Raw genomic sequence first — 13234 nt, 5'->3', positions numbered from 1 at the left:
AAAAAAAAAAAAAAAGCAGGAATAGGTGAAATCAATAGTACTCCTCTAGCTGTCACCATCTTGCAAGTGTGTTAAAAATGGCTATTTTAGCCCCCCCACCCCCCCAATTGCCTATAGTGTGGCGAGACAAGGAATTTTTCCAATTCTACATTTTTCATTAGAACTCCTTACAATCAATGCTTTCAGTTTTTAAGCTGAGAAAAATTCTATGATTTAAAGAATAACTTAATAGAATAACTTAATAGTTAAACATGTAACCAACTTTTCTTATAGTCTATGCCTGCATCTGCTTATTACCGACTGCAAGAATATTCAGATAGCAGCAAATCTCTGCAGCACATCAGTGCAGTGATCATCTCACATTTAAAGCAACACATCATTTTCAGATCCTGTTTATAAAAAAAGTCATAGAGAAATGGCACATGGTATCTTAGCTGCCTCTGATTCAGACATTTAAACTTACTGTTTTCATCCTCATTTGCTATAAAATAACTTTTTTTTTTTTTTTCAGGTTTAATTCCTCACAGTTTGATCTCTAACCTATTTTTTTCATTTCCTTCCCACAAGAAATGATATGTTAAAAATCGGTCTATGAACCAATCTTTAGAATGTACCTTTAGAATATTCTTAAATATTCCTATTGTACATGAGTAAATTGCTTAAAAAATCTCCCCACCCCCCAAAAAAAAACCAAAAACCCAAAACACTTTGTGTTTATCATGACATAGTGTGCCTTGGTCTATTAAATTTCAATGAGATTGACATTGAATATGCTATGATTTCTCCAAACTGCTAAAAAGTTTTCATATGGCAGCAAGTAAGTCAAGCTTAAGTTGAAGGTAATACAGGATAATGTTGGATGTCCAGATTGAATCAGCTTCTGCAATGATGGAAATCTGCAACAGCGCACTTGGGTGATGGCTGGAAAGCCACAGGCTATTCAGTAGAGGGAGAGTTCTCTGCTGTATTCACCCCTTACGTCTGAGTTGTTACACTTTTATTGACCATTGTGCAGACTAGGGACTCCTAAGTCTCTTCACCGTTACTAAGACATATTTGCTTCTGGATTTCATTTCAACTCTCTGACTGTTCTTCACCACTACTGCCCTGATGTCAGACTATGCCATAGCAAGTGTTACTCTGAAGTGCCACAGTATGTGTATGTATTTCGGACCACAGTTAATTATTCTCTCTCTCTTTTTATTTTTATTTTTTTTAAATGCAGTTTCTTGGTAATTTGAGAAAAATAATTCTGCTGACAGAATGTACTTCAAACTATATTATGCACTTTGATCTGGGTACTCAGTAAAATTGTTTTTTTTTTTTTTTTTATATTTTTATATTATAAAGCATGGCTTAAATGATTCAAATCATTTTGTGGACAGCTGGAATTAATGATTTAGTACATATACATGACTTGATCTTGGTTAGAAATAGCTCAAACTGCTTTCTCACCATTATTATGCCAGTAGCAATTTCCAGAAAGCCAAGCACAAACTATGAATTCAGGTAGAAGTATATTTCAGCCCTTGTGCAACAACCTAACTCTCAAACAACTCACACAGACTTCCAATATGAAGCTTGAACTAAGAACCCAGCATGGCCCACGGTAGTAGTTGTCCCAGATGGATCAAATATTGCCACATTTGCATTCCTTTGCTATCTCTTTAATCTAAAGAAAGCATTGTGAAAAGAAAACACAAATTCAGGCAAACTCTCTTTTCAAATTCCAGGATCTTTCTAGACTACTTTGCAAAAAAATTATTGTTTAGTAGTTGCATTGAAGCAGCATTTACTGTAAGTATACGTAAAAAAAGATGGTACAATTCATTAACATCAATATTTTTCACTTTTTTTTTTTTAAGTAAAATCTATCAGATTGCCTTGATTAATAAAGTCTTCAAAATCTTCACCTAAAATTAAAACAACCTGAACTGAGCACAGACACACTAGCTCCAAAACAGACAGTGCCCTTTCTCCAACGGTTTAAGAAAACAAACAAATCCCCTCCCCCCCCAAAAAAAAACCAAACAAAACTAAAAACCCATATGGAAAGCAAAGCAATTAAATAATTAAATGGGCACTAAAAACATAAATACAATATCAAGGGAAATAAATTGAACAGTGAAGCAGAAAACATCATTAGAGCCTTCTGGAAAAACACCCAGAATACTAGCTACCTCTTTAAACATATACAAAAGCATATCTGCATACATTTATCTCATTTAATTGATGAAAATACCACAGAACAAGCTGTCATTCAACAGCTATTTTGTAAGCTAAGTCAGTCACTAAACATTTATTTTTCTCAGATTATCTCATAGACTATTCCAGACAGAAAAAAAAAAAAAAAAAGGAAAAAAACACATTTATTGAATATTCTCTATTTTAATCTACTGACTATTTACAGGTTTTAGATGTTAGAACAATTAAAAATATAACAAATAACAAATGATTTGTCTGGTTGTAGTTTATAGAGATGATAACCATTTAAAAAAAATGTGCAACAGTTTAGTAACAGCAGTAGTTATCCAATAAATAGGTGAAATAATACCCATGACAAGATACTGAATCCTGTGTTAAATATTACCAGAAGAAATCTCAATTACTGTTGACAGAACTTCATTAAAATAGGCTTTAATTTGAAGATTTTATTTACAAATTGTTTTAGTAACAATCTTCCTACACACTTTAAGAAAGCATTTTTTTTTTTCATATTAAAGCTTACCTCTTTCTGCAGTACAATACACCCAACATAGGAGGAGAGCTGTATAGCCCAAGAATGACATTCTAGTGACTCAGAAAAGGCATTCAGTACTGTAGCCAACTTTTTTGATTACTTTATGCACTCCTATTTTACTCACTGAGTGACTTCAGGGACTGACCTTGCAAACCATTTATACTGTGAGTGATTTCAGCAGTCACTTCCCCTAACCCTCTTGCAACACACAAGGGTTTATTTTTTTTTATCTCCAAATGTTGCTAAATAAATAAATAAATAAACGCCTGGCAATTTTGAATGACACTGTCCCTCCCTGCGGTGTGCTTGTTTTTACATCATACCCCCCCCACCCCCCAAAAAAAGAAGTTGTACATATAATTTTTTGATGTTCTGTCTTACATGTTTAAAAAACAAACCGAAGTAATATTAAATGTGTGTAAAAATGAACATCTCTACTACATACATTTAAGACCTATGTTGAAAATAACTGAAATACAAAGCAGACAAAAATACAAAGTGATTTACTAACCCTTGGTTCTTGCATAAGATAGCCCACTACTCAGATCAGAGGTATTTCATCAAATAACCTTCACTGATGCTGAAGAATTTGTTTCAGTATCACATGAGAAATTCCAAGATGGAGAAGATGTGAATTAGTGTAATAACTGTAATATGGATAATGAAGTGTCCAAAGAATAATGATACGGATTGTGCAAAAAGATGAACCACATGGTAAACTGAGCTAACAGAGGAACTCTTCATGGATTCATGTTAGCAACAGTCTTATTAATACTTTCCCTAAATGTCTTGGCTTTAGAAGTGCACTCCACATAGAAGGGGAGTTACTTGACATTGAGAATTTGGAAAAAAATGTAAGATTACAAAGCGTTCTCAGGAGACAGATGAAAAAACAGCTGCAGACCTCTGTATTGGGTTTATGTGACAAGGTTTTGGTAGTAGGGGGCTGCTGGGGTGGCTTCTGTGAGAAGAGTCCAGAAGCCGCCTCATGTTAGATAAGGGCCAGTTTCAGCCAGCTCCAAAGGGCCCCACCGCTGGCCAGAGCCGAGACAATAAGAGAAGTTGTTTGTGCCTCTGTGAGAGCAGATTTAAGAAAGGGAAGGAAACTGCTGTACAACAGCAGCTGGGAGAGTGAGGGGTGAGAAGCAGCCCTGCAGCCCCCAAGGTCAGCGCAGGAGGTGCTCCTAGCACGGAGCAGAAGTTCCCCTGTGGCTTGTGGAGAGGCCCCTGGTGGAGCAGGCTGTCCCCCTGCAGCCCATGGGTCCCACACGGAGCAGATCTCCACGCTGCAGCCCGTGGAGGAGCCCCCGGTGGAGCAGGTGGATGTGGCCTGGAGGAGGCTGCGGCCCATGGAGAGCCCCCGCAGGAGCAGGCCCCGGGCCGGAGCTGCAGCCCATGGAGAGGAGCCCACGCAGGAGCAGGGGGTCTGGGGGGAGCTGCTGCTCGTGGGGGACCCGTGCTGGGGCAGTTTGCTCCTGGGGGATGAACGCCATGGTACGGAGCCATGTGGGAGCAATTCTTGAAGAGCTGCTGCCTGTGGGAAGCCCACGCACGATCAGTTTAGGAAGGATGGCATCCTGTGGGAGGGACCCCATGCTAGAGCAGGGGCAGAGAGTGACCATGAAGGAGCAGCAGAGATGAAGTGTTACAGACTGACTGCAGCCCCCATTCCCCATTCCCCTGCACTGCTTGAGGGGAGGACGTAGAAGAGGGTACATGGGGGGAAGGTGTTTATAGTTTGAGTTTCTCACTGCTCTAGCTTGTTACTAATAGGTAATAAATTACATTAATCTCCCTATGCTGAGTCTTTTGTCCATGACAATAATTGTTGAGTGATCTCCCTGTCCTTATCTCAACCCTTGAGACCTTTTCATTGTATTTTCTCTCCCCTTTCCCTTTGAGTAGAACCACCACAACCACACACTGGTATGTAGTGATGTCTGACTGGCATGGAGAATACATAGATGTGTGCTCCCAAAAAAACACGTAACATATCCTCATGATGACTGGCTTAGGTAGCCTACCGGTATAGGTTAAGAGAGTGTGTTCAGAAGAGAGATCCCAAATCAAGCCTGAATTCCAAAGCAGTGAAAACTTTTTTTTTTCTTCTCAAAATACAGCTGGAGTTTTTTTGTTTGGTCTTCTATTTATTTACACCTAAGCTGTGTTTCCAGTTACCTGTTCAAAGGAATAGCCTTACTGAAAACTAGCATTCAGTTGTTTCATCTACAAGAAATCTGCCAGACAGTAAAACACCTCTTCCTTCCCCTCCCTCTTTCTATTGTCAAGTGGTTCATAAGTGGAAAATGATCTCTCGCCCTGCTCCATGACCCTGTGATGATTGGTCTGCAACCATTTTGCAGGTACCAGCGCATACCTGATCGATAAAGAGAATTTTTTTGCGCCTGTCTAAACTGAGTTCTAAGAAACACCTCCTCACAGAACAGCACTGACCAAATCTATAATTCTTTTTGTTCTGTGATACAGAACCATGGGCTTCTGCATACAACAGTGCTCTTAACTGCACCAGGATAGTCTCGTTTGTCTTCTCTGTGCCAATCTCACTGCTTGCATTTACGCGTTTCTGTACCAGTGAGCTGTTGAGTCCAAAAGCAAGTTTCCTTGCAGTGGGAAGGAGCTACTCGCCAGTCAGCCTCACCTCACTGTCCAGTAGGGTCATGGAAGAGATTCTTCTGGACATTATGCTGAAGTATATGGAAGACAGAGAGATGATTAGAAGCCAGCATGGCTTCACCAAAGGCAAATAGTGCCTGGCTAATCCAGTGGCCTTCTCTGATAGAGTGACTGCATCAGCAGAGAGGGAAGAGCAACTGACGACATCTATCTAGACTTCCTGTAAGGCCTCTGATATGGTCCCCCAGAACATTCTTGCCTCTAAATAGGAGACATATGGACTGGATGGATGACACATTAGATAGATAAGGAATTGGCTGGATGGCCATATCCAAAGAGTTACAGTCAATGGCTCAATGTCCAAATGGGAACCAGTAACAAATGATGTCCCTCAGGAGTCCATACTGGGACTAGTACTGTTTAATATCTTTTTTAATAACATAGATAGTGGGATTGAGTGCACCCTCAGGAAGTTTGCAGACCGCACCAAGCTGATTGGTGCTCTTGATAATGCTACAGGGAAGGGATGACATCCAGAGGGACTTTGATGGGCTTGAAAAGTGGGCCCAGGTGAACCTTATGAAGTTCAGCAAGGCCGGGTGCAAGATCCTGCACCTGGGTCAGAGTAATCCTCAACATCACTACAGACTGGGTGATGAATTGATTGAGAGCAGCCCTGCAGTGGAGAACTTGGGGGTGTTGGTTGATGAAAAAATGGATATGAGCTGGCAAGATAGGCTTGCAGCCCAGAAAGCCAGTTGTATCCTGGACTACATATAAAGCAGCATGGTAGTAGGTTGAGGGAGGTGATTCTCGCCCTCTGCTCTCATGAGAGCCCACCTGGAGTACTGTATCCAGTTCTGGGGTCCCCAGTACGAGAAAAATATGGACCTATTATACAAGGTCTATGGAAGCACAATGAAAGTCGCTGAGAAAGTCACTGTCTTCCAGCAAGGAACTTGTGATGCTTAGTAATAGCAGTTCAGCTAGTCTCTGCTGGAATAGCACCTCTGACTGGTATAATTTCAGCATATTCTGACAGCATGCTTGCTGTCACACCTGATTCTAATGATATCAATACAGCTTGTAGCATTCTAGAAACAGTCACAGTTTTGCTCAAAAATCTTCACAAAAAAGGTCCTATCCTACTATCTTAATAGTGAGATTATCTTTCCATTGTCAACAACTATTTGTCTCTCCCACTGGTAGAGAACTCCAATTCATGACATTACATATCACATAATACGTACAATTACAACCTAATGGTGTAACAGGGAAAAATTGCCCAGTTTGCTTAGGCATGTAATTAACTGGCAATCACTGAGCTATACATTCGGGATCAGTATCAGCAATACATCAGATAGGACACTTAACAGAAAAATGCTAATGAGCACCTAACAAATTTCTAAATGTCCTTTCACTACCAATCTCCAAAGTTTCTATTCATACACACAAATCCATGTGCACCTATTCACAAAGAGTTATATTCACAGTCCCCCTCTCACATAGCTCCTGTTGGAGATGTGGGTTCTTAACACGTACTTTTACTGCTCATCAAAATCTGTTAATGCACGTACTGGGGAGTAAGCACCACCCAAGGTCACAAACACATACAGGTGTGCATACCTACATGTTGCGCCCTGAACTGTCTCTACCCTCACTGGATGCAGGTTGCTTGTATTTGATGGGGGAGATGCTCCAGCTGGCCTAGGGAAAAGTCATGATGTTGGTGGGCCAACGTTCAAGATCGTAAAGCCCAGCTGCTCTGCTTTTGACAGCTGCTCTGTTCCCACTGTTCTCCCTCCTGCTACAAACTTTCCTTCGTTCCTTGTAACACCTGTCCAAACTGGGACCTCCCTTGTTTCAAAAATTACTCTGAAACTCCTTTGTTACTGTTTAAGCTGGCTTATAGTCATCAACCCTTCAAACGTGATCAGCTGTGGCATATGCAGTCTCATACACTTTTGGGTGCTTTAACTCAGATTCACATCTTAATGGCTGTTTTTCAGGCCATTTCACTAAGGGTGGTATACGTAAGCACCAATGCAAACAGAAAAGCAATTTTAGGATTTATTTGAATATTGCTTTATCTTCTCCTAATACGAAGTATATATTAACACGTTCAGGTAGGATTTTGCAGCCATGAGGGGAGACCTATCATGTCCACTTCTAAATTTGTACTTTAAATGTTATATTACAAATTTGACATTTTCTGTAATTTTTATTACGAATTATTGTAACTTTACTATAAATTACAATAATCTTTATTATAAATTTGCAACATGTAAGTATGCACACCTGTGTACATGACCTTGTGTGGTGCTTATTCCCCAGTATATGCATTAACAGATCTTGATGAGCAGTACAGGTACACATTAAGAACCCACATCTGTTTAATTGCCATCTCATTCTCCTAGCTCAGTACTCTGTAGTCAAAAGAAAAGCAAAAGTTACTTGCAAAAGTGCTCTTTGCAAAAAAATTATCTCCTACATAAAAGCGGTTGTCACTATCTCTAGTTTAAACTAAGTTCTATTCACAGCCAAGTGAAGATCTACTGGAAGGCAGTTCAGAGGATATCACCATTTCCTCCCACGTTGCTCTGCCCTGCCACAGTGCTGCCATCCTAATTGTTCCTATAGTTTCTGTACTGGTCACCATGGATGTCAGAGCACTGTGGCATGCAAGGGCCAGGGGTAGCCCTGAAGTGGATACAGCTCCTTTTTGGATCTGTGCTATGGTGGTTCAGCACATAAGAATACATAGATCAGGTGATATTGAATGCCCTGTGTCTAAAACAGCATTACAAGGTTCATGCTTGCAATACAGAATCATGCTCACCAGGCTATGTAAAGCAGGCTATCTACCTATCAAGTTTTCAGTTTAACTAAACAATTGAAACAAACAAACAAACACAAAACCTTCTCCAGTTTTTGATACTTTGAGAGGAATTATTAAATTGAAAATTCACCAAATTTCTCCTTCTACCCTAGCTTTACAGTGACCTTAAAACTCTGTTCTCACTTTGGGCTATTTCAGTCTGTTACCGTTTCTGAATCACTATCAAACCTTTCGCTCCAGCAGAACAGTCTGTATACTGCACAGTCATTTACCAAATGTGGAAAGGAAGACTCCAAGAATATTTTTTCTTTGAAGTTTAAATAAACATTTTTCCTGTAGTTTTTGTATGCCAAACATTGCAGTATTGGACTCCAAAATGTGTATCAGGCAGTAAAATGAAGAGATGCAAAATCAACATGAAAAACACACAGTAAGAAAATAAATAGGATCGTTAAATCTTTAGAGGTTTATAAGAATACCAGGGTACTTCTTTTGGAACAAGCTCCTGGTATAGTCTGAAGCTGGTGCTGCTGCTTGTAGTTACGGTTAAAAGCTTTTGTAAAGTTTCATTATATATTAATAATATTCCCCCAAAGGCTGTGCCCTCTTGAAGGACAATTTAAACTATCAGCAACTACTCCTGTTTGCATGTCCAGCATACAAACCAGCTACCTAGCAAAGAGATGACATAAGCATTTCTTTCTGTAGAAACACTGTAGAAACTTACAGGATATTGATGGTTATTTAGGCTATGGTCATACACAGACTGCCCTCCTCATTCTCCTTATGGTAAGATTCAGAATGAACCAAAACTGGATCTTATCCCTAATAGCTAAGAATCTAATAAGCCACAACAAATGTACATTTAAACAAACAAAGAAGGTTCAAACCAATATGTTCATGTCGACCTAACTTACTACTGAGATCTTTTTGAGAAAAGGATGCGAAAGACATCAGAGTGGCATTGCTATGGTAGTTCCCTTGCAGCAAGGGAGAAGTAAGAAAATGATGATGCTTTCAAATGTGTGGGAACAGAGACTATTGTTAGGGAAAGATGCAAGACAGAAGTAAACATTTGAATAGAAAATGACACAATAGAATACAGAAAAGTCCAGGCAGCCCTTAGAAGTGAAATGGAACTAAGTAGTGGATCTTTTATCTAACAGATACAATGTTATGGTGACAAAAATGGGGAAGGTAATCAAGGCTGCCTTTAGCTGAGCAGCAATAAACATAAAATTATGGGCCTAGGAAGGAATACATTTTAGATTATATGAAATAAATGTGCAAGAAATAGATCTAACTAGATTTAAAATGATAGTCTCAAGGTCCTGTGGGCCCTATAATTGTTGCAATGCTCAGCAACATGCCCTTTGCTTTCTACCAACCTCAAGAAGCACAAGTATTGGGTAAAAGTAAAATAGAATGCTACAACCAACAATCAAAGGTCATTTTGCCCTCTTGCTACTAAATAAGAACCCACTTGGGCAACATGCCCTGAGCTATAGCTAAGTTTTATAGTGGTGATATATATGCTTTTTAGACATATATTCAAAATTGCCGTCTACAAGCTTTCATGCTTAAACCCAATAAGGCATCCTCTAGCTAATCATTTTACACTGTTGTAATTTTTAGTCCTATACTCCATATTAGTAAACAATAGTTTTGTATTGTGGTAGTCAAAGAGGGGAAGTCCTCAAAATAGAACTCTCACCAGTGTCTGATATTGGCTTGGTTTAGCCTCTCACATCCATTCGGACTGCTGGATGCTGTGACCCTCAGTCCAGCACACCTAACTTTTTTCCTACAAGGCATCTATGTTCTGTACTTCAGAACACATCTATGTGCTCTTTCCATTTGAGCTTTGCACCTATTAGTTTCTTGCTTTTTAAAAAGATAGTAACTTTTTTTTTTTTAATAAAAGTACTGTTTTCTGAGGAGTATACTCCCCCCCCCCCCCCCCCGAATCTCTATTTTCTGAGACAAATAATATTTATCAGGAAAGACTCTTCATTTCAGAATTATAACTAGGCACATTTTAACAGATAATGTCATTGTGATTTTTTTCTATTGAAAATTCTACCTTTGGAGGGTATTTTGGAAGTGAAATTGCAGATAAGTTAATCAAATATTGTTTAAATACAATTTACTTATCTAAACCACTGTTCATTTTATGTTCTGTGAATAATGAGTCCCCAAAATTTCCATTCAGCTGGCAAAGCTGCAGAATTGTCTCGTGTGCTTTCCAGTGGTGCCAGTACTCTAGGCCCTTGTTACAGTCTTAACTGTGAAACCACACAGACACACTCAAAGAGAGTTGATCAACTTGCAGTAATGTGAAAGTAGAGTTTGAAGAGTTCTCATTAGCTACATATACATCCAGATATTTCTTGGTTCTGGGACAGGGGAGGTGGAGGGGATATCTGAGAAATAAGCACCAGGGCAGAAAAAAAAAAAAGCTTCAAAATAAGTTTGAGTTTTTATCATTTATTTTTCAGTTAAACATTTATTTTTAATCAATCAGAGAAAGCATGCCAACTTTACAAAAAAGACATTTCCTCTTACTGTTTTTCACTACAGCCTAGACTATTGGCCTATGGGAAGTGTCTCGTATATGCCTACTTAGTGAGTTAACTGAATATCGAAGACAATATTAGTCTATCATCTTCCTTAAAAGGATAATACATGAAAATTACTGCTGTGTATTACAGAAGCATTTAAAATAATTTAGTATGCACTTGTTTCATACATACCCTTTTCTTCCTCACCTTTTGTTTGAGAAGCTTATCTTTAAGCTGTGTTCTTTCTTGTCTAACCACAACCTAATAACAGTATTTAGAAGAATAAAAACAATAGGATCATAAGCTTATCAGATATGTCAGACAACGTTTATTGTCTCTGAATCTGGTATACAATTGAAAAGCAATGGAGGGAACAGAAATTAAGAAGTGTGTCTGATAAAGACTATTTCATCTCCACAATGCAAAGGACCATCAACACTTCAAGACATCAAAATGCACCAGTTTATCACAGGCAACATTCTACTCTGTTTGCAGTCAGGTTTTGCTTTGATTTACCTGAAGTAAGTATCAACAAGTTGTAAGTATCAACACCAACAGCAAAGAATGTTCCAGTGTCAGTAAATAAACTAAGTAATAATAAAAACATACAATCTTTTTGAGGAAGGTATCAAAAACTAACCAGATAATCTGATTTACTTGATTACAGCAGAATGCACAATTCAGACTTAGGTAAATGGGAAGGACATCTTAAATTAAGAACAGTATTAATAAATAATATATACCTCCATATACACTGCAAGTGTTCCAAAACATACAGAAGTCATTGACATTGTGCCAGCATATGCTTTTACCTATACACCACCAAAAATATGAGTAACCCAAAAAGGAAACTTAAATGCTTTTTTTCTATTTTCCATATCTTAGTATGAGCCAAGACTTATATATAATCACTAGCAAAAAACTCAGCAACAAAGTTCTTACTCTGCCTCCCTTAATCTTCAGGGTTAAGCACCTGGAATGAGTTACCCACCTGTACCCAATCAGTAAAAAAGTTTAAAGAAGAAAGATTAATTCAAGTCTATTTTCAGTTCCCAAGACTGTGTCACAGGTGTTTCTGATGCTTCTCAGGACTGCCATGCCCCAGGATTACAAACTTAAATTTGTTCCTAGAAAGAAGTGAGTGTGGCTCACAGCTTTTCTTTAACACTTAAGCATAGCAGAAAGAAATCCTAGCTTTAGCATAGTGACCCAGTAAAACAGCTTGTGTATAAGAGCATTTATCTCCATGCAGAAGATTCAGTGTCTCTTCAGCTTGAAGATGTTCAAGGGGGTTTAAGTCCTAATCAAAATATTAGATTCAGATAACTAAAAACCTAGCTCTGTCCAATTTTATACGCTTAAGAACTTTTCAGAGTGACTAGGCCTCATACTGTCAGAAAGGAAGAACACAGTTATTTTATAATGCAAAGAGTTTATATTACTTCAGAGAATAAAATTAAGCTTCTGTATATATTGAGTGACTATAGACTCAGTTATGAGTTTGCCTTTTATTTACTCTGCTCGACTATTTACCGGGGTGTTAGTATGCCAGATACCTACTACCATTTTGAAAAGCATTTCTGTGGTAGAAGAAGTGCAAAAGCTTCTACTGTTACTTAGCTCCTCAAGCATGAAAACAAATGTTAGATTAATCAATTAGGGTGGAAAAATTAATGAGGCTGTTAGAAGATACAGTAGACACACAATTAATTTCTCATCTGACCAATGATTCACAGACTTCAGAAAAGGACTATAGTTAGCCTAAACCCTGTTTTACTTGTACAACAGATCATTATAATATACAGTTTCCCTCTGCTTGAAGTGAAGGAATAAACATAGAGACCAAGGAAGTTTTCGCAAGATGAGAAGACACAGGGACAGAGCGAGGAAACAATGTTTTCTAAGAAGAGACACCTTGCTCAGGTGGAGAAACAGCTAAGAAAGAAAAAAATTAACTGCACATAACAAATATTCTAATGGAGAAAGATCCTGTACTTTTTTGTTTGTTTTTAAACTAGAGTTTTAGAGAACTCTGACTTCAGAATGCAGCATAGTAAAACTGGCAAGAATGTGGCAGCAGGCTAATTCACGATTTTATTTATTTCTCATATCAGCCAAAGCAAAGAGTGACTTACCTTTGAACTGTTGACACATATGTGCATCTGTCTTGCTTAATCTAACAAGCCCTTATGAGAAGCACGTTGTGAATTCTGAATGCAACAAGCTCTGAAAAAGGGTAAGCATCATACCCCTGTGCCACACCTGCCATGCTTCAGCTGATCCCATATTAGCTTTTAACTAGCTTACTTTCAACACAAAAATCCAACTGGATGGAAGATAGAAGGCTCAATCTTCAATGCACAAAACGAATGTAAGCATCTAGTTAAGCATGCAGTATTTAGACCACATTTAGGGATTAACTTCTCACTTCATCCCAGAGCCAACAAGGACTAAAAACCT

At 38.5% G+C, this 13234-nt stretch overlaps 1 protein-coding gene across 2 annotated transcripts in view; it reads right to left on the bottom strand.

Moving 5' to 3' along the window:
• CFH (complement factor H) overlaps positions 1-2901 on the bottom strand; it is a 37359-nt gene extending 34458 nt beyond the window's left edge. The window contains exon 1 of one of the 2 annotated variants that reach the window (XM_080602122.1): positions 2729-2901. In XM_080602122.1, coding sequence (XP_080458248.1) covers positions 2729-2789 — 61 coding nt within the window. In that variant the 5' untranslated portion in view covers positions 2790-2901. The remainder of the gene's footprint in view (positions 1-2728) is intronic. The other variant, XM_080602123.1, reaches the window with a different exon arrangement.
• Between the last annotated feature and the right edge of the window lie 10333 nt (positions 2902-13234).

This window comes from Anser brachyrhynchus (genome assembly GCF_964034855.1).
Source record: "Anser brachyrhynchus genome assembly, chromosome: 8".
Lineage (NCBI taxonomy): Eukaryota > Metazoa > Chordata > Aves > Anseriformes > Anatidae > Anser > Anser brachyrhynchus.
The sequence above is the reverse complement of the archived record's forward strand: the minus strand, read 5'-3'. Positions and strand labels throughout refer to the sequence as shown.